At 41.9% G+C, this 22,048-nt stretch overlaps 1 protein-coding gene across 2 annotated transcripts; it reads left to right on the top strand.

Moving 5' to 3' along the window:
- Nucleotides 1–2,450: 2,450 nt before the first annotated feature.
- LOC132657474 (uncharacterized) lies at nt 2,451–21,308 on the top strand. Of its 2 annotated transcripts, none has more exons than XM_060396198.1 (2): nt 2,451–2,552; nt 14,624–21,308. In XM_060396198.1, exon 2 carries the CDS (start codon nt 18,111–18,113, stop codon nt 19,110–19,112), a length of 1,002 nt encoding a protein of 333 aa, XP_060252181.1. In that variant the 5' UTR covers nt 2,451–2,552; nt 14,624–18,110; the 3' UTR covers nt 19,113–21,308. The 2 variants fall into 2 exon arrangements, with proteins under 2 accessions (XP_060252181.1, XP_060252182.1); XM_060396199.1 differs by having other exon boundaries at nt 2,451–2,602.
- Nucleotides 21,309–22,048: the final 740 nt, after the last annotated feature.

Raw genomic sequence — 22,048 nt, 5'->3', positions numbered from 1 at the left:
TACTGTAATTATTTGAGCGGGTGTTTATCATGTCCCCACCAGACTATAAACTACGTGAAGGCGAGGGCCTTGCTTCTTGCTCACTGTTGTATCCCCAATTTCTGGCACATGAGAAGTACCCAGTAAACACTTGTTGACTGTAAGAAGGAATTGCTTGGAGTCTTGATTCTCCCCTGCCCTTCCAGCCCTCTGGCACATAATCCTGGCTATAGTCCCTCATCTAATTTCTCCCAAATTCAAGTTCTTCCCTAGTCCAGTGTGATTGATATGGAAGACTGCATCTTTCAAAAATGTCCACCATAGTATATATCCCATCTCACATGGCTTTCTTAAAAATTCATGTTGATTCTCCTCCCTTTGAGGAATGTGTCTGTATTCTATCCTCTTGAATCTGGCCTGGCCTGGACCATGATGGGACTATAGAGTGACACTGTGTGACTTCTGGGGTGAGGTAATAAAAGATGAGATATAGAGTTTGCCTCATTCTCTTGGGTCTCTCCCTCTGAGAACACAGCCCTCTTCCTATGCAGATATTCAGGCCATGTGGAGAGATGACGTATAGATGTCCTGAAACATAGCTGAGGTGAGGTCCCAATTCATAACCAGCATCAACTTCCAGATACGTGAAGAAGACTTTACAATGACTCCAGCCCCAACCATTGTCCAGCTGCAACTGAAGGAGAGACCCTAGTGAGGACCAGACAGACAGCTGCCCCCACATCCTCATTGTTGCTCAGTCACTAAGTCAAGTCTGATTCTTTGCAACCCCATTAACTGCAATACGCCAGACTTCCCGGTCCTTCACTGTCTCCCAGAGTTTGCTCAAACTCATGTCCACTGAGTCAATGATGCCTCTGAACCATCTCATCCTCTGTCATCCCTTTCTCCTCCTGCCTTCAATCTTTCCCACATCCACAGATCATAAGAAAATGATTGTTCTTCTTTTAAGCCCCTAAGTTTAAGCGTGGCTTGTTATATAAGAGGAAACAACTGAAACAGAGGGGATATGGAATTGTTTATTAAAAGGTCTGAATTCTAATCTCTATTTCTGTGCCACTCATGTTTGGCAGTCCCTCTACTTCCCAACCTACAAAACCAGAGCATGCGTACAACTAACTTTCAGCCTAGGATGCTTGGTCATCCTCAAGAATTGTGCTCAGAAAAAAGTCCATATAGCTTTCAATATTTTCCTATTATCACAATTTGGAATCTGCCTGGATTCAGTCACTTAGAAGATTAATAAGTCACTTAGGTCAGCTGAGCTAATGAACTGCACTCCCGTCAGTCTTTTCAGCTCCAGTCCCATGCCATCCCTTGTGGCAATTCCTATTCCAACAACACTTGTCATCTACAAGGACAAATTCCATTCTTCTCTCTGCACCTCTGCAGCTGGGGCAGACTCTTATAAGGCTTCTCAACTGCTTCCATCAAACACATCTCACTCAAGGCTGAGGGCAAAACCAAGAGCCCCCTGTCTCACTGGGCCATTTCTGGGCCCAATCTGGGAGAGGTTTTTAGAGCAGTCAACACAGTCACAGTGGGGCTGGATAACAAACCAATGGCCAGAAACTCTCAAATGCAGTCAAACATTCAATCTGGAAAACAAGCTGAAGATGGAAATAATAGGCAAAAAAATTTACAGTGTCTGTTGCAGAGAGATTGACTGGGTAGGAGATACAGAACTGGTAAGTATGATAACCGTAGTCTGGCTGATGATCACGGTCTGGTTTCAGTAAGTCCAAGCTTGGATTCTGACTCTGTGAGTCCCTTAGCCTCTCTCAGCCTCAGTTTCCTAGGCTCTAAGCTGGGACTAAGACTAGAATCTCCCTCATAAGGATGAAGTATGGTCGAAGTGAACTGATGCTTATAAATGTCAGCACTGGAAACTGAAGCCCTCAGTAAATGGGAGACCTTATCTTTCACTGAGATGGATCACAAAGGCAGTACGGGCTTGGTTAAGGCTGAAAGAGTCAGCCCAATGATTTATGGATCTGGCATGGGGGAGCTCTGAGATGGGAAAAGCCAGTATGTTGCCTCAGGGATGCTGCAGAAGCCTTGGGCTTTTTATATTTCTTCCCCAAACCCAGAACTTCCCTCCGCCTCCTCTGCAGCTGCCACCCCTGGATTGCTTTTGAGTCACTGAAAGTGTAGACCCCTGGGACTCACACCCTGGGAAAACCCTGCCTCCATCCTCTCCCAAGTCACATTTGAAGGTTGGTTGAAGGGCTGACTCACAACACTTAACATAAAACCCGGAGCATCCACTTAATGCCCCTGGTTTCCCACGAACTAGCGGTGGAGCAGTCACATTTGCACAAACCGGCACATACAAAAATAGGCAGTTTGAAATATTCCTGGCAGATGGTGCTAAATATAGAGCCAGTGACAGATTGGCCCCATAGCGCAGCTCTTCTCCTGAGCATTAAGAACGTGCAGGAGCCAAGAAGCTTCTCTTTCCGGAAGACTGTAGCAACAGCCCCATGATCACCATGCCAGAGAGCTGCTAAGATGCAGAGAAGGGAGGTACCTGAGAGATGAACACTGGTGCCGTGGTAAGAGGTTCCCAAATTCCACAAGTGCTGGAATGAAAAAAAAAAAAAAGGTACAGAGAATAAATACTGATGAACTGGAATTATTTATTGGTCCTTCTGAAGGATCAACTACTCTTTCAAGAGGTGTCTTCTAGGAGCAAAATTTAAACAGAAGCAGAGGCAGTGGAGTACATTGATAAAGGGTAGAGGTTTTGGGCTGCAGTGAATGCTTTGAACTCTGGTTTTGCTCTTTAGTAGTTAGTTATACGAGGGCCTCCCTGGGGGCTCAGATGGTGAAGAATCTGCCTGCAGTGCAGGAGACACAGGTTCGATCCCTGTGTCAGGAAGATCCCTTGAAGAATGGAATGGCAGCCCACTCCAGTATTCCTGCCTTTTGGAAATCCAGTGGACAAAGGAGCCTTGTGGGCTACAGTTCATGGGGTTGCAAAGAGTCAGACATGACTAAGCGACTAACACTTTCATACACTTTCAGTTATATGAGATTGCTCAAGTTATTTAACCTTTTGCTACTTCAGTTTTTGCATATACAAAATGGGATAAGAATAATATTTATCTCATATGAAGATTAAGTAGCATAATGTATGTAAAAGCCGTGCATACTGCCTGATACAGAATCACCGTTGCTTGGGTGGTGGCTATCTTATTTAATGGACTTAGGAGGGAGAGAGAAGTACCTAAAATGGCTGAAAAGCTTTAAGGCTTGGAGGAATATTTTGGATATAAACCAAGCCTAAATTAAAAATAAAATCAGGTTGCAAATTCTTAAGCAGTTTCTATATCCACTGAGATTGTATTTGGAATAGGCGATGCCATAAATAGCTACCCCATGGAAAGCGATCACTGTGGGCAGAGTGTTGGCGTGTGAAAGGCTGGCTTCTGTGGGAGGGAGATGATCTAGAGGGGGCTCAGTCATTATCTTAAAAGGGAAGGGAGATCTCTCTTTTCATAAGGAGTGGGCCTTTGAATACTGTGAAATTCAGTGTCTAACTTCCATGCAGTAAAACTTTTTAAAAGCCAGGAGGATTTTCTCTTAAATTTTAATGCCAGTACCTGCCGGTCTGTGGCAAGTGCAACTGAGGGGCCCAAAAGGTGGCCCGGTGCTCTGTTGTCTGCATGCAGGCTGTGCTCCATTGTGGCTATGCCTCTGGTTCCCTCTATCTAGTCCTGGTTTCTCCAGATGCTGGAGTTAAGAATGTTGTACACTTTACAATCTGTGTGCTGCTAGGACCATGTCCCACTGACCAAGAGAAATGTTGGCTTTAAACTGTCTTTGCAGGACTAGAGTACTCCTGACAGCCTAAGCACTGCCCCCAGGAGCCAGAGGAGTCTTTTCTACAGAATTTTCTCAGTGGGGATTGTGGTAAAGGCAACTTCTGCAAGAGAATGATGGGACTATATTTAGGGCTCTGGGCCCAGAAATAATAAGCAGCGCATCATCTCATGATACAGAGGTGCCTACATTTTTACACCCTGTCTTACTTCAAGTAAGCTAATTGATGTTATGACCCACCCCCAACAGTTCAGAAGCTTAACAGGGTAAAAGCTGATTTCTTCTCAGGCAAAGTTCATTTGCATTGGGATGGGGAAGTGTGGGGGTGGGAAGTCCCTGCTCCATATAGTTCTTCGTAAACCCAGGCTGACAGAAGCCCTGCAATTTTCAATCTGTGACTTTCAAATCTGCCTGGGTATCACCATCCAGGAAGGTACATGGAGAACCAGAGTGGGTATTCTCTATCGCTCAAGCCTAGAAGAGGTGTACGTCGTACCACTTCCACTCGATGGATTAGAACTTAGCATATGACCATGTATAGAATGCAAAGGTGTCTGGGAAGTGTAGCTTATCTGTGGTCGCAAGAAAGAGAAGAAAATCAAGAATTTTGGTGGTCAGTAGGCATGATATTGCACTTTTTAAATCTATTTCAGAAGAGATGTTTTGAAGCACCATTTTGAAGAAGTTCTAGAACTTTTTTCAAATTTCCTGTGCTGTTTTCATTCAATTATAAATCAGATTTATTAAATAGTTGCTTCCAATCTACATCTCTTCCTACTCAATTTTGTAGTCAAAGAACATCCTAGGTTCCCTACAATGAAAGTGGAATTGATCCATCCTTCTCAGCCTAAGTTTCTTTGTGAATGGCACAGTGAATGAGTGCCTCATTTTAATGAGAAAACACCAGTTATTCTTTTAAAGAAAGCTTATTTTCCTCAATGCAAGACATAGAGTTTTGCACTTTGCACTATTGGTGGGGGTTTAGAAACTGCTAATACTCCTCTAATGCTGTTTGTATCAACAGGCTGTAAAAGCGCCTAGTAGACAAAGGAAAAAAAAGAAAAGGAAAGAAGCCTTTCATTTACGAGAGGACTAGTCCTGTAACAACCGCAGAATGTGCTCCCCACTGTTTAAGTAGAAGCTGCCTCATTCCTATAAGGGAAACTGTATGCATGGATATAATGATATGTGTACATTTACAGCATTCTCTTACCTTTATGATCGTTTATGGGGACATTAACATTTTCTGCAATATTAATGAAAATAAACCATTTTGCTAAGGCTTTAAAGCCCTAACAAAAAAATTCCATTAGAGCTTAAAATTGCAATAATATTGTTGAGTGTACCATCTACTGCTGTAGGGAGATACAAATGTAACAAAATTTAATATATACTCTATGCTGTCTGTACTTGTATCTGATACCTCTTATATTTTATTATATTTAAGTTTTTCACTAAATGCCTTTACATAGAAAATAGTTCCAAACTACATCAGGATCACACAGAGCTTGTCATACAGAAATTCACAGAAACTACCCTGGGACCTACTGAATATGGGGGTGGTGATTGGGGCATATGTATTTTTAGCAAGTCTTCCAGGTAATTTCAATGCATACCAAGGCTTGAGAATCACACCTGATGTGTCGTAACATTCCTAGTGTCTAGCATATAGTAGGCACTTAACATACATTTGATGGATAAATGAGTGAGTGAATGAACAAAATAAATTTGTTGCTGAGTCTAAAGCTATAAAATAAAATTTCACTGGGAATTTACTGTCACTAGCATTAAACACAAGAATAATAATCTCATCCTCAAGAATGGTTCAGTAATAATTCCACATTTTTTGTACAATGCTTGTCATCTTGTTTCACTAACATCAAATATTCAAATTTACTACTAGAATACCAAAAAGCCATCGATGAATAATAGAGCTTCTGGAAAGGGTATGTCACACTTAGAGGGGGAGGTAAGATTGGAGTGAAAAAATAATTTTGCTGGACACAGTGTCTTAATAATGCAAAAATCTACATCTTTCCAGTCTTGTAGGTACATCTGGCTGAGAACTATTTATCTAGTGTCAAAAACAAGTTCAGAACCACCCACTTAATGATGATTTTTAATTAAATGACAAATACTTTACTAGGAGTTAGACTCCCCCAAAACAAACTCTGTTATGACAGTTACAAGCTTTCAGAAAGCTGACACACACCTTCCTGGGTTTAACACCCTCCCTGTTTACCTCTAACCTCTCTGGATGCTCCTTCTCTGCCTTTCCAGGCTCATTGTCTTCTACTCAGCCATTAAAAGTTAAATTTCTTAAGGTTTTGAGCTAGGCTCTCTCTTCTTCTCACTCTCCAGAGCATATAATCTATTCCTATAGCTTTAATTATCATTTTTTTATAACTGATACTCTAAATGCTGTCCCTAGCCCAGATCACTCCTCCAAGCTCCAGTTGGTTATACACACCCATGTAAGAGTGGTTTATAAAACTTAGGCCTACTATTAATGAGTAAAAGAAAAATATTAGTTAGTCTTTTAACTAATTAAATATATAGGTATGTAAAGCATCTAATATATAGGATACATGTGAAATATCTTGCTATCATATGAAAAGCACTCAGTAAATATTAGATGCTTTTTTCCCTAAAGCTGTTGTATAATATAGCTCTCCAAAGCAGAATAAACCTAAAATTTCAAAGCTACGTCAAGATGTAGATCTGAGTAGACAGCGTCAATTGTGCTAAGTTGGAGTGATGTTTGGTTGGAATTGTGAACACCCAATCTTGAACCAGCCACTTAAGACTACCTCTTCAGGTTTAGGAGGAAAAAGTATGGATACAGGGCAAAGCTGTTTGTTTCTTTGAAGTTTCAGCCCGCTCTTGCGCTCTACATCCGGACGTTAACCTCCACTGGCAGCACAGGGACAACTAATGCCAGGGGGGGATTGCTTTGCCTGGAAAAGGCAGCCAAGCAGTCTGGGTCAAAGTCAAATGCAGTAGCCAATTTCCTCAAGATCTACATCCAGTCCTGATCCTCAGGTCCTACCACTTTGATGACTAGAGAATGTAAGGAGAGAGAGAAACCCAAAGGAAAAACATGAAGGGGGAAGGAGAGTGTCTACCTATGACTACCCCATCTCATTATTCCACTGGTATTGACCCATCACAGATCTCCTCCAGGTGGTAGGGTGAGGAGTTTTATACTCGTCCAAGAGAATAGCAGGTTCCATTTGTTCAGTGATATATTTATTCATCCAACAAATATTTTTGAGTGACTATATGCATCAGGCACTGTTGCAGATACTATGGATATGGTGATAATGAAAAAAATGACAAAATCCCTGACATCATAGGATATATTCTAGCATGTAAGTAAAATATATTCTATGTCAGATGATGGTTAAGTCCTACTGAAAAAAAAAATTAAGCAGGGAGTGCTAAGCTATTACAATAACTTAAGCAGGAGTTAATGCAATTTAATTACTAAATGATTACTAAAAATCATTGAATTGTACACTTAGAATAGGTGAATTTTATAGTATATAATTATATCTCAATAAATCTGTTTTAAAAAAAAAAGAGAGTTGACGGTGATTTGGACTATGATGTCTCAGAAAGGAGGCAATGAGAAATGCTATCAAAAGTCGCTAGAAGACATTATACTAATGAGTGGGCAAAATGGGGACAGCAAGGTCTTTAGAGAGAAACAGGACCAATAGGATACATATGTATATCTGTTTATATTTAAGGGGAAATTTGTTATAGGAATTGGTTCACACAGTTATGGAGGAGGCAGGTTTACTATCTGCTATCTGCAAGTTGGAGAAGAGAAGCCAATGCTGTAATTCAGTCCAACTCAGAAGGTCTGAGAACCCAGGGCACTGGTGGTGTAAGTCCTGATCCGAGTCTGGCCAGGAGCACTGATGGCTGAGGGCAAGTCAAGATGGTTTTACCAAGCAAAGAGAGCAAATTTGCCCATCCTTCTCCTTTTTGATCTATTCAGCCCCTCACTAGACTGGCTGATACCCACCCATAGAGGTATGGGCAATTGTTAATCAGCGTACTGATTCAAATGCTAACCTCTTCCAGAAACACCCTCACAGACACACCAAGAAATAACATTTTACCAGTTATCTGGACATCTGTTCGTCTAGTCAAGTTAACACATAAAACTAAGCATCACAGTCACTTAATAGATCAACATATGGATAAAAGCAATATTTGTGCTTCATTTTCTTACCATCGCCTATGACTGCAGATCTGTTTCTTAGGAAATCCCAGGAAGATAAAAGGAGAATATTTGCCTTTGTATACCACAAAGACCCTTAACATGAATGCCTCTATTGCTGTGGTCCTCAGTTCTATACTCAAATTGGCTGTTGCTAGTCAAGCAGTCAGTTCCCGTGGGAACTGACTTCAGACTCTTGACTGAAGTCCAGAAGATGGCTCTAGGAGGGCGGGCAGGGGGTGGTGTGCAAAGCAGTGTTTGAAAGAGGAAGAACTCCAAAGTCCTCTGAAAAGAGAGGCAGGGGAAGATAAGTTACTTTATAAGTCATTACAAGGTAACAGTCTGTCCAAGGGCAGGACAGCCAACATCCTTACAGGGGGCCTTACATGATCAGTTTCCATGACCTCTTTGACCTTATCTTGTAATACTCTGCTCCAGCCACATCCTTCTCTTCAGTTCAGTTCAGTTCATTTCAGTCTTTCAGTCGTGTCAGACTCTTTGCAACCCCATGAATCGCAGCACAGCAGGCCTCCCTGTCCATCACCAGCTCCTGGAGTTCACTCAGACTCACATCCATCGAGTCCATGATGCCATCCAGCCATCTCATCCTGGGTCGTCCCCTTCTCCTCCTGCCCCCAATCCCTCCCAGCATCAGAGTCTTTTCCAATGAGTCAACTCTTCGCATGAGGTGGCCAAAGTACTAGAGCTTCAGCTTTAGCATCATTCCTTCCAAAGAAATCCCAGGGTTGATCTCCTTCAGAATGGACTGGTTGGATCTCCTTGTAGTCCAAGGGGCTCTCAAGAGTCTTCTCCAACACGACAGTTCAAAAGCATCAATTCTTCAGCACTCAGCCTTCTTCACAGTCCAACTCTCACATCCATACATGACCACAGGAAAAATCACATCCAGCCTCAGGACATCTGCACTGTTTCCCCTCCTTGGAATGTTCTTCCCCCAAATATCCATATGCTGATCCTCTCATTTCCTTCAGGCTTTTACTCAAAAATCATCCTTTTGGTGAGATGTTCTCTGGTCACCCTATTTAAAACCGTATCCCTTCACTCTTCAAAGCTCCCATTACCATCTTGGTATAGTCACTGACTGACATGCTACACATTTTCCTCTTTATCTTTTTCATTGTCTATTTTTAGTTGATAATCTATCTAAAAGCTGCCTTTAGAATCTCTGGGATATAAGAATATACTGACCCTTTAGAATGTAATTCCATAGGGCTGGGATTTTTGCCTACTTTATTTCCCTGTGACAGTATTTGTCATCTAGTATGTCATCAACAAGTATTTGTTCACTGAATGAACAGCTGACAATCAGGAGTCAGAAAAATACCAGTGGGTAGAGCCCAAGCCTGGGTGCTCAGAGTGTAACCCTAGGGCCTTTACAAGAATCACTTTCTCTATCAAGGAAGATTGGCTCCCCATCCCATTAGCTAGACTTCACTACATCTCATGCCAATTTGTTTTGATAACTGACTCTGACCCTTTGGGAATCAGGCAATATTTTTACCCCATTCTTTACCAAACAGTGGAAACAGTGTCAGACTTTATCTTTTTGGGCTCCAAAATCACTGCAGATGGTGACTGCAGCCAGGAAATTAAAAGACGCTTACTCCTTGGAAGAAAAGTTATGACCAACCTAGATAGCATATTCAAAAGCAGGGACATTACTTTGCCAACAAAGGTCCATTTAGTCAAGGCTATGGTTTTTCCAGTGGTCATGTATGGATGCGAGAGTTAGACTGTGAAGAAGGCTGAGTGCTGAAGAATTGATGCTTTTGAACTGTGGTGTTGGAGAAGACTCTTGAGAGCCCCTTGGACTGCAAGGAGATCAAACCAGTCCATTCTAAAGGAGATCAGCCCTGGGTGTTCTTTGGAAAGAATGATGCTAAAGCTGAAACTCCAGTACTTTGGCCACCTCATGCGAAGAGTTGACTCATTGGAAAAGACTCTGATGCTGGGAGGGATTGGGGGCAGGAGGAGAAGGGAACGACAGAGGATGAGATGGCTGGATGGCATCACCAACTCGATGGAAGTGAGTTTGAGTGAACTCCAGGAGCTGGTGATGGACAGGGAGGCCTGGTGTGCTGTGATTCATGGGGTCGCAAAGAGTTGGACATGCCTGAGCAACAGAACTGAACGGAACTTCCCATCTTTTACTTCTTGTTAAAGCTCAATCTTGAAACAATTTCCCTGGCAACCAGCGGTTAAGACTTCGCCTTCCATGTACATCCCTGATGGTCCAGTGCCTAGAGCTCCACAGTCAAAATGCTAGGGTTCTGGGTTCAACCCCTGGTTTTGGAAATAGATCCCACATGCCATAGCGAGGCTCCCCGTTCTACAGCTAAAAGATCCTGCATGCCACAACTAAAGATCATGCATGCTGCAAGGAAGAGCAAAGATCCTGAATGTTGCAACTAAGACCTGGTGCAGCAGAAATAAATTAAAAAGGTGTTTTTTTTGTTTTGTTTTGTTTTGTTTTGTTTTTTTAAAGAGGACTTCACCTTCCAGTAGATGGGTGTGCCAGTTCAACACCTGGTCAGGTAGCTAAGACCCCACATGCCTCACAATGAAAAATCCAAAACACAAAATGGAAGCAGTATTTTAACAAATTCAATAAGACTTTTAAGATGGTCTACATCAAAGAAAGATCCTTTAAAAATGCACAAAACCCTCCAAGTTGTTCAAAATATCTCCTTGGACCTCCAGCATTCACTTAACTCCTGCCATTGCCATCGCACATTTCATTTGTCTTTAGGATTCTGCTCTACTCCTTTGTATTTCTGATAGAATGGAATGTCTCCCACTTGCCATATGCTTCTAAGAATCCAGCAACCAAAGACACGACGGAAACATTTTTTTAATTTAAATTTATTTATCTTAATTGGAGGCTAATTACTTTACAATATTGTATCAGTTCTGCCACACATCAACATGAACCCAAGGCATGTGTTTGAGTATGAGCACAGTTTCCTTGTCTCCCTGCTATCCTGTGAGTCAGTCCACTGCGTTGTTCCTCCCCACTCCCGTCGATGTGATGTTTACAACTGCACCCAGCCTGACAGCTCACTATAAGGTCTCTGGTTTAGATCCACAGCCTGCTGGGAGACCACCTACTATGTCAAGCTCTGTATGTTTTACTCATGGACCCTCAGACTATGTAAAAACTTCTGGAGATTGGTTTCCCATTAATTATTTTTTAATAAGGCACAAAAATAAAAAAAAAGAATCCTCCTATAAAAAGCCTACATTTCTGTCCCCTCAGCAATATGGAGTGTTTAAACTTTTCATTTATTGCAAATGCTCCCCCCAACTGCCCCCCAACAGATGTTCACTTTTCTTGCCTACTTGTTTGTAGTTAGTTTCCAGCCCTAAGTAGTGGACCTGGATTCCGTGTTCCATTTATTAGCATCATTGCAAAAGCCATCACATCCTCCTGAGCTCATTCATCACTCTCCTTCTCTCTCAGCATCATTTTAAATATGCAAGGTCTTATCACCAGTATTGAGGTCTCTGGTCTATCGAAGGAAGTAAAGGAATACAATTTTAAGACACGATCTGCCTTGGAATCATCCATTCATTTTTCATGTGTCCAGAAATTTTTCACTAAATTGCTAATATGTGAAGGTCACCATGGAGGTGCTTCAAGGAATCCTGAGATATAAAATAGTGTTTACCTTCAAGGAATTTACTGGCAAGTAGTGTGGATTAAGAGAAATAGGAAAGACAAAGGCAGCAGAGGATAGACCCCTTAGTGAGCTGGAATTTCAAAGGAGCCCAAGATCACTTCAACTCGTGTAGTCAGAGAAGGTTTCCTGGAAGCAGTGACTAGATGGTGGCATTTGACCTGAGCCTTGGAGAATGAACAAATCTTTGGAAACCAGAGAAGGGAGGCAGAGGAGAAAGAATTTTAACAGGAGGATGCAGTACCAACAAAATCACAGAAACAAGAGAAACTGTGTTTGAGGATGCTACAGTCAGTTCATACTTTGGGACCCACAAAACACCAGTGGCCTGGCCCATATCACAGATCTAAACCTAAATCAGCCGGCACTAATGAGAAATTCACTGTCAAGGAAACCTACACCAATCACAACCTTCCAATTCATGTTTAGCCAGCTTCCCTCACCCTAGAAGATGGGAAATATGAGCCTTATCAGAAAATCCTGGACCTCCTAGTCAATCATGCCTTGTTGCCACTTCTTCTAACGCTCGGTAGAACTCGCTCTTCCCCCTAGCTCCCCTGGAAGAGTGCTCCCCTGCTTGTGAGGTACTGTCCTCCTCCGGTCTGTGCAGAGCCTCCCCTTGGATATAGGGCATCAAACTTGTGGCTAAATTTTTTAGGTTGTGTCATCTGACAAGGACATCATCAAGACCAGGGGCTCCTTCATTAAAAGCACCCAGGAAACAGAGCAAGAGCATGGATTCCCAATTCTCAGCCAGAGATTCCGCTGGAATGCTCCTCCCGCTTCTCTGTAGGCCTAGCTCCTTCTTATCCTTCAGCTCTGTGGTTATGTCAGTTTTGAGTTTGAGTATGCTTCAGTGGTGTCCAATTCTTTGTGTAGCCCATCAGGCTCCTCTGTCCATGGGGATTCTCCAGGCAAGAATACTGGAGAGGGTTCCCATGCCCTCCTTCAGGGGATTTATATAACCCAAGGATCGAACCTGTGTCTCTTATGTCTCCTGCATTGGCAGGTGGGTTCTTCACCACTAGCGTCACCTGGGAAGCCCGTGTCAACTCCTCAAAAAAGACCACCACCTCAACAAGCAGGATTCCTTCCTGCTAATGTTATCTCTCTCGGTGCCTCCTCCTTTAAATCTTAACATGTGCCACAGTGTATAATCATTCTGTCAATATCTTTGCTTACTTGTCTAACAATAGCATCCAAAGTCTCTAATAACAGAGATCACATCTGTTTGCTCAGTGTCTAAAAAACAGTGGGAGCTTAATTAATATTTATTGGTTGAATGTATGAAAAGCCAGGCTGCATGATGACTTTTATGGGCCTTAGATAATTTTGTTTTCATTATCTCCTTCTCCCATAAAAAATTATTTGAAATTATGTTTTATAAATATGAATATAATCCAAGCTGGATAATATTCATTTTTTATTTTGACTTTAAAAGAGATGAAAACATATGAAAAATGAAAACATTTTATGGATCCCCAAAAGCATGATGGGCCCTAAACACTATGCCTCCTGTCCCCAGTGGACCAGTGAGCCCTGTGAACAGCAAAGCATTTCAAAGAATTATTAGAAAGCAAAGCTAGACAAACAATATGGAGTAAAATTATGGGAGGTCATGTACACCTGACTTTGAACTGTGTAAGTTTGAACTTTATTTAATAGGTGTGATATTTGGATTTATGATAAGAAATATATATTTAGCCTTTGTCTTGTTTCAAGCACAGAGCTCCTGAAACCCTTGGATATTCCTAAGTATTGAGAGAATAAAGATGTACTTTGGAAAGCTTTATGTAACCTAAAGATGGTGGTCTTTTGCCACAGGAGCCAACCATGTGATTAGAGTACCCCTACATCAACATCCAAGTTGTGAGATGGACTGAAGATTGAGTTCAATTGGCCAATGGCCAATGATTTAATCAATCATACCTATGTAATGATGCCCCCATAAACACCCAAAAGGACAGGATTTGGCAAACTTCCAGAATGGTGAACCAGAACACATCCCCATGCTATCACGCCCAGTCCAAACTCCATGAAGATAGAAGTGCCTTTGTTTGGGAGCTCCCCTGTGTATCTTTGCATCTGGCTGCTGATCCTTTAATATCCTTTGTCATGAACTTTTGTTCAAGTGAGTCAACTGATTTCCTGAGTCCTATGGACTGCATGTGAAAATTCATCAGATTCAAGGGAGGGGTTGTGGATACCTCTGGTTTACAGCCAGCTGGGCAGAAACATAGGTGACAACCTGGACTTACAATTGACATCCAAAGTAGAGGGACATCTTGTGGGGCTGAGCCCCTTAATTTGTGGAATCTGACACTATCTCTGGGTAGATAGTGAGTCAAAATCAAGTTGAATTGTAGGATACCCTGCTGGTGTCCAAGAATCGCTTGGTGGTATGGGTGGAATAGCCGCCACATTCCGCAAACCACAGGAATTGGTTGCAGAAACTTTTCATGAGTAATTAAACATCATGAAATCTAGAAAAAGTGTATAGATGATCTTATTAGCAAAAACAGAAATAGAGATATGGATGTAGAGAATAAACGTATAGACACCAAGAGGAGGGAGGGGGGTGGGATGAATTGGGAGATTGGGATTGACGTATATACACTTCTATGTATAAAACAGAAAACTAATAAGAACCTACTGTAGAGCTCAGGGAAACCTATTCAGCAGTCTGTGGTGACCCAAATGGGGAGGAAAGCCAAAAAAGAGGAGATGAATGTGTATGTACGGCTGATTCGCTTTGCTATACAGTAGACACTAGCACGACATTGTAAAGCAACTATGCTCCAATAAAAGTTAATTTTTAAAAAAATCATGGAGAAATTCTGAGCTCAGGAATGATACGGTTTCAATTTTCCAGAGCCACTGTAGGAAGAAGCTACAGGATGAGCAAAGAAGGGAAACATTCGCTTCCAGAGTGTGGTCCAGATGCCACGAGGTGAAAAGGGATCTGGCCTGTGGCACTGAGAGTGATGAGAGCGCTGGAAGAGCAAAAGCAGAGCCCAGAGAATCCGTGCGGGTCTCTCACGGATGACTGTCGAAGGACGGCACACCAGAGGCGGTTGCTGTTTTGAGCCTGGCCGAGGAGAACAGTGTCATCAGCAACAGAGACAGGTTCACCTGGAGAAGAGAGACTCGGTGGGGAACATGATGGATTTGATTCGGGATATGTTTTGGAAAAGGGATGCTGGCAGAACTACCAGATGGAGTGTTTAAACAGTCAGGCACTTAGAAATGTAGGCCTGGAACTTCAAAATTTTAAGTAATGATCAGCCAACTTTAAGGTTCTTTAAATCATCATTCATTCGTCCCTGAAAATGGAAAGCGCCCATTGCCTGCAATGTTATTCAAGTGTTTATCTGAATGCAGAGTTCTGGGCCCCACTTTCCACCAATGGGATAGTGATCTATGGGGAAGGGGCCCAGAAATCTGCCTTTGGACAAGTTCTCTAAGAGGTTTCAGTCTCCCTGGAGTTTGAGACCCACCAATCCACTGGGATTATATCAAGTGTGGACAGCATTACTGCCTTACTGCCTTGCCTCCATGTCCTTCTTCCTGGAGTAACTATGGAAGTATTCCATCATCTAGAAACCCAAGGCCTGAGCGGTGGTGATTGTTCGAAGGCATGATGGAGCCCAAGTCAGAGTCATGGAGTCCATGTCGGCAAGATCACTCTGAAGAACACCTGAGTATTGATCCACCTCTCAGCCTTGTAACAGTTAAACTTCACCATCTGTTATGATCCATTCCTGACTGCAGTCACTGGAGGGAGCCTCCCACAGACATCAGCTTTCCTAGAAGGAGATGTGTTTGGGGATCTGGGAGATGCTGTGAATACGTCTGTCACTACATCAATCAAGTCATATCCACAACATACATGATTCCTGTTGCCTCCTGGCTGTGATTTATCTGATTCCCTGGCATGTCAGCATATCAGATGATTCATTTTGAACCTCAGCCTTACTGGAGGTGACATTCAAATTGGACTCCTCTGAGAATCCTTACCCCAGAGCAGTCATGGCATGTCTCGTAGGAGAATCTTGCCACATCATCATAGTGATCACAATACGAAATAATAAGCCCTATTTTTATAAGACTTAATGGTTGGTTGTCAAAAAACTTTCACAGCTATTACATAGCAAGCCTTCACAATGAGAGTTAGGGAAAACAGGAGTCCCTTCTGCTTTGTAGAAAGCAAAACCTCCAGGAGTTTATGCGACGTCTCTAAATTCACTTCACAGTTCAGAGGCTGTTGTGACCAGTGATTCTCTATGCTCTAGCCCAGTCTTGTCCTGGGCCCTACACAGCTTCCAGCCATTATGTCCTCAGGGTGGAAAAGAGCAGAGTGATGAATCTGAGTCCATCACTTTGAATCTGAGTCCATCACTTTGAATCTTGAGTCCACCGCTCACTAGCTTTGTGATTTTGACAAAACCCACCTCAAATGGTTGTGAGATAAGGGTAAAGTGTACAGCACAGAACTTATAGGTGCCCCACGTTAACATCCTTGCCATCACTATTAACCACAGATATTACTGACAGTAAGTGACAGTGGCTCTGGCCAAAATGGCTGAGATTCTATCATCTCAGAATATGTCTCCTGTCTTACATATTTTTTTGAGAAAGAAGATAAATTGGTTTTTAGGTTCTTTGGCTTTGATAAAGTACAGAAAACTTCTAGAATGTATTCCCTAGTTTTCAAGAACTTTAGACTAAATTATTATAAGATGTTATTCTTAACACAGGGAATTGAGGTTTATTTTCCACAGAGAATTGAACTGAAATTCTACTTTCATCCCGTATCAAATGAGTAAATGAGCTGATTTACTCTGTTTTGTTTCATTAATTTTTGACCAGAGTAAGAAGATATGATACACACACACACACACACACACTGGAATATTACTCAGCCATAACAATGAATGAAATACTACCATTTGCAGCAATGTGGATAGACCCAGAGAATATTATGCATAGTGAAATAAGTCAGACAGTGAAAGACAAATATTAAGTGATATCACTTATATGTAGAATCTAAAAAATAATACAAATGAATGCATATACAAACAGACTCATAAGTATAGAAAACAAACTTGTAATGGTTACAAAAAAGGAGACAGAGATGGGGGAGCGACAAATTAAGGGTTTGGGATTAACAGATGTAAGATATTGCATATAAAATAGACAAGCAACAAGGCATAAGGATGACCATTAGCTTGTGATAATTTAGAATATAATCTACAAAAATACTGAATCTCTATGTTGTACACCTAAAACTAACACAATATTGTAAATCAACTATACTTCAGTTAACAAATTGAAAAATAAATTAAAAATGCCAAAGAGATATGCTGGATCAGATGAGCAGGCGAACTATGACCAGGCCAAGGAAAATATATTTGTTGGATGAGTTTCCCTAATATCTGCTTGACTTGGTAAATTGGTCCCTGACTAATTTCTCAACCACATCTAGAAATTCAGAATGAAATATTAAATAAAGGATTAAGTAAACATGGTGACACTTGGGAAACCATTTGCCTTAGATGATGTGATTGTAACTTTCAGTTAATTACAGTCACAGAGATCTTACGCCTCTTTTCACAATCACTTCCTACTAACAACAATTTAATTCATTGCCACTACCTTTGCATCTTTCTATTCCACATACAACACTCACCAGGAACTTAAAAGGCCCTTGGGGGAAAGTGCGAAGTGAAGGAGAATGAGCTACCTGTCACACAAAGGCCATGGAGATTCTGAGTGCAGAAAAAAAAACCCCAAGGAGGCAACATCCTACAGGATGTTAGTTAGAACTAACAGCCAAAAAAAGATGTCCTTTTCATTATAGGGGACTGGAATGCAAAAGTAGAAAGTCAAGAAACATCTGGAGTAAAAGGCAAATTTGGCCTTGGAGTACAGAATGAAGCAGGATAAAGGCTAATAGAGTTCTGCCAAGAGAACACGAACAAACGCATAGCAAACACCCTCTTCCAACAACACAAGAGAAGACTCTACACATGGACATCACCAGATGGTCAACATCGAAATCAGCTTGATTATATTCTTTGCAGTCAAAGATGGAGAAGCTCTATACAGTCAGCAAAAACTAGACCGGGAGCTGACTGTGGCTCAGATCATGAACTCCTTACTGCCAAATTCAGACTCAAATTGAAGAAAGTAGGAAAACCGCTAGACCATTCAAGTATGACCTCAATCAAATCCCTTATGATTATACAGTGGAAGTGAGAAATAGATTTAAGGGCCTAGATCTGATAGATAGAGTGCCTGATGAACTATGGAATGAGGTTCGTGACATTGTACAGGAGACAGGGATCAAGACCATCCCCATGGAAAAGAAAAGCAAAAAAGCAAAATGGCTGTCTGGGGAGGCCTTACAAATAGCTGTGAAAAGGAGAGAAGCGAAAAGCAAAGGAGAAAAGGAAAGATATAGGCATCTGAATGCAGAGTTCCAAAGAATAGCAAGAAGAGATAAGAAAGTCTTCTTCAGCGATCAATGCAAAGAAATAGAGGAAAACAACAGAATGGGGAAGACTAGAGATCTCTTCAAGAAAATGAGAGATACCAAGGGAACATTTCGTGCAAAGATGGGCTCGATAAAGGACAGAAATGGTATGGACCTAACAGAAGCGGAAGATATTAAGAAGAGGTGGCAAGAATACACAGAACTGTACAAAAAAGAGCTTCACGACCAAGATAATCACGATGGTGTGATCACTCACCTAGAGCCAGACATCCTGGAATGTGAAGTCAAGCGGGCCTTAGAAAGCATCACTATGAACAAAGCTAGTGGAAGTGATGGAATTCCAGTTGAGCCATTTCAAATCCTGAAAGATGATGCTGTGAAAGTGCTGCACTCAATATGCCAGCACATTTGGAAAACTCAGCAGTGGCCACAGGACTGGAAAAGGTCAGTTTTCATTCCAATTCCAAAGAAAGGCAATGCCAAAGAATGCTCAAACTACTGCACAATTGCACTCATCTCACACTTGAGTAAAGTAATGCTCAAAATTCTCCAAGCCAGTCTTCAGCAATATGTGAACTGTGAACTCCCTGATGTTCAAGCTGGTTTTAGAAAAGGCAGAGGAACCAGAGATCAAATTGCCAACATCCGCTGGATCATGGAAAAAGCAAGAGAGTTCCAGGAAAACATCTATTTCTGCTTTATTGACTATGCCAAAGCCTTTGACTGTGTGGATCACAATAAACTGTGGAAAATTCTGAAAGAAATGGGACTACCAAACCACCTGACCTGCCTCTTTGGAAACCTGTATGCAGGTCAGGAAGCAACAGTTAGAACTGGATATGAAACAATAAACCTTCGATATTAGAATCTTTAAAACTTCTTTTAAAAATTACAATATAATTGCTTTACAATATTGTGCCAGCTTCTGCTGTATAACAATGTGAATCAGCTATACATGTACATACTTCCCTCCCTCTTGAGCCTCCCTCCTCCACCCCAGCTCCTCATCCTACCCCTTCAGGTCATCAGAGAGCCACAGGGCTGAGCACTCTGGGCTATACAGCAGCTTCCCGCTAGCTATCTATTCTACACATGGTAGTGTAGAATTTATGAATTGATCCTATTTCAGCTTAAAAGGACCACATATCCACAATTTCTCTAGTAAGTTCATTCTCTCAGCCTTACAACTTCTATTTACATTTCCTCCCCTAGTCTTACACATTCCCAGCTTTCTCGTAAGAGAATTCCAGGAGTTGTGTATGACTCTCCCTCTGCCTGTCCGGTTTCAGCTTCCCAAACCCTCTCCTTTCCTGTGTTCCAACCACAAGGGCCTCTTGGATCCTTGAATTCGCCCAGTGCTCTCCTGTCTTCAGGTTTTCCCTTCTGCACTTCCTGCTTCACACCAGTCAGCTCGACCAAGTCTCATATTTACACCCCTCCATTGTTCTTGCCTGGAGAATCCCAGGGATGGGGGAGCCTGGTGGGCTACCGTCAATGGGGTCACACAGAGTTGGACACAACTGAAGCAACTTAGCAGCAGCAGCAGCAGCATTGTAGTAATTCACAATTTTTAAAAATCATACTCCATCTACACTTATTATAAAATATTGGCTGGATGTGAATATAATTTAAAACTCATCAGGTTTTCTTTTCCCACAAAAAACAATATGTAGTGTACAGTACTGAAAAATGCCTTGTGCTCATTTGAGTAGTACTTCCTAGTTTCAAAGCATTTTATATATAGTAATAACATTTTAGAATTCTTCAGAATCCTACGAGGTAGACATTATCCCAGCTTCACATTGGAGACTCACGGAGATGAAATAGTTGGCCCAAGCTGAACTAAGTGGTAGAGAGAGGTCTGGAATCCACACTTGCTTAGATTCGGTGACTTGGACCCTCTACCCCTGTGGCCTCAAGTATGTCACTGTGTCCACTGCGAGGTGCATTGGGAACACTAGAGTCTGGAAGGTGCAGAGGCAATATCCTGATGGAAACGGTGGGAGGTGGTAGGGCTAGAGTCTGGGGAGAGAACCCTGGCCCCGGGTGGAGGGCAGGGGTTGGAGTGATGAGGCACGGGGCTGTGAGCCTCAGCTGTGGTTCTCAGGTCACCCTTTCACATGCAATCTGCAATTATTCAGCACTTCACTGTGCGGTGTTACTCTGGTGGTTACACAAAACTATTGATTAATAATAATTACACAGGTGGCTCCGCAGTCATCAAACACAACTGAATGGACAGAGTGTGGGCTCAGGGTCCAGACTTCTGGGTTGAGCGCCAAAGGTATGGTCAGAAAGGTGATACAGAGAAGGCAAGGAGAGCCAACATGTATATTTCAACACTGTCACTCCGGCAAATCTATGACTATTCATCATATTGTTTTTCCTTCCTGAATATTTACAAAAATATATGCTCAAAGGACAGAGGTGCGGAGGGGAAGGAATATGATATAAAAAGATGAGTAACCCAATGAAGGCCTAATTCTGAAGGCAGAAAAATCCTTCTCTTGGGTCACATGATGTTAGTGCCCCCTTTTCATCATTTCCACTTTCACACTGTGTGAAAGCCTTCATCTTCTTTTCAACTCCTGTCTACAGCAGTTTTCTGTAAGGAGCTTGATGACAGCTCTATCTGTTGGGAAAACCATAACTTCATTTTTTTTCTCTCCTCAGAAGAAGAGAGAAAAAAATCTTAGAACAGTGATGCTTGCCACCACTTAACAAGGTGGGGCTGCAAGGCCAGTAGTGGAGAGGTCGGACATTTCTTCCCCCATAGCATCTGTAATGCCAGCGGCTGCCTCTCGACCAGTGGCCTGTGGTGTCTGATGTCGGTCGCACAGCCCCAAATCCGAGATTCACTCCAAACAGCTATTTCCTAAAACAAATCAGGAGTTGAATGTTCATTGCCTGTCTTACGCTTTTTGCATTATTAAATTACTAAAATTTTGTTATGCTTTTGTATTACTAAAAAAAATACAGTTATTATTAATAATATAATTACTTGAAAGGAACACTGTTAAATTAAAACAAATCCAACAATAAACAGAGCTACCATTTTAAACACCTTGCCTATGTTATATTTTTCGTCTCTCGCTATAATCTTTTTAACCAACAAGGAAAAGGAGATTCAGATTTACCCAGTAGGGTGTGGAGTCGGAAGTTAGGAGATTTAGTCTGTTCCTAAGTTATTAATTAGCTCTGTGGCCATGAGTAAGTGTGTTTACCTCTCTGGACTTTAATTTCCTTTCTGGAAGCAGAAGTCAGTGAGTTAGACTTGTAGATGGCACAGGGACCTTCTTGTTCTAAGGGCCTTTATGTCGAATTTTCAGCTTCCCTGGTGGCTCAGATGGTAAAGAATCTGCCTGCAATGTAGGAAACCTGGGTTCGATCCCTGGGTCGGGAAGACCCCCTGGAGGAGGAAATGGCAACCCCATAATTTTCTCATCATCCAACTCTCAGTATGTCACCTCTCAGAGAGATTTCACTGACCAGTCCTGCTAAAATAGCTTGTCCAGCCTCTTCCACTGTTTATTACAAAGTCTAAACACTTGGCATGGCACACACAGTTGCTGCAGATTGGCTCCCATTTTCTCCTTCAGAATCTAGTAAACGATCAATGAATATTTGTTGATTAAATTTATTAAAAAATCCAATTTGTTAAAAGTTTCTTTGGGTCTGTCATAAAAAACCCTAGAATTGTGCTGTTGAGTGTGGTAGCCAATAGCCACATGTAGCTATTTAAATTTAAATGAAAAGTTCATTTCCTTAATCTCACAGGCCACATGTCAGTGCTCAATATCA

This window comes from Ovis aries, chromosome 12, assembly GCF_016772045.2.
Source record: "Ovis aries strain OAR_USU_Benz2616 breed Rambouillet chromosome 12, ARS-UI_Ramb_v3.0, whole genome shotgun sequence".
Taxonomy (NCBI): domain Eukaryota; kingdom Metazoa; phylum Chordata; class Mammalia; order Artiodactyla; family Bovidae; genus Ovis; species Ovis aries.
This window is presented reverse-complemented; position numbering and strand designations above follow the sequence as displayed.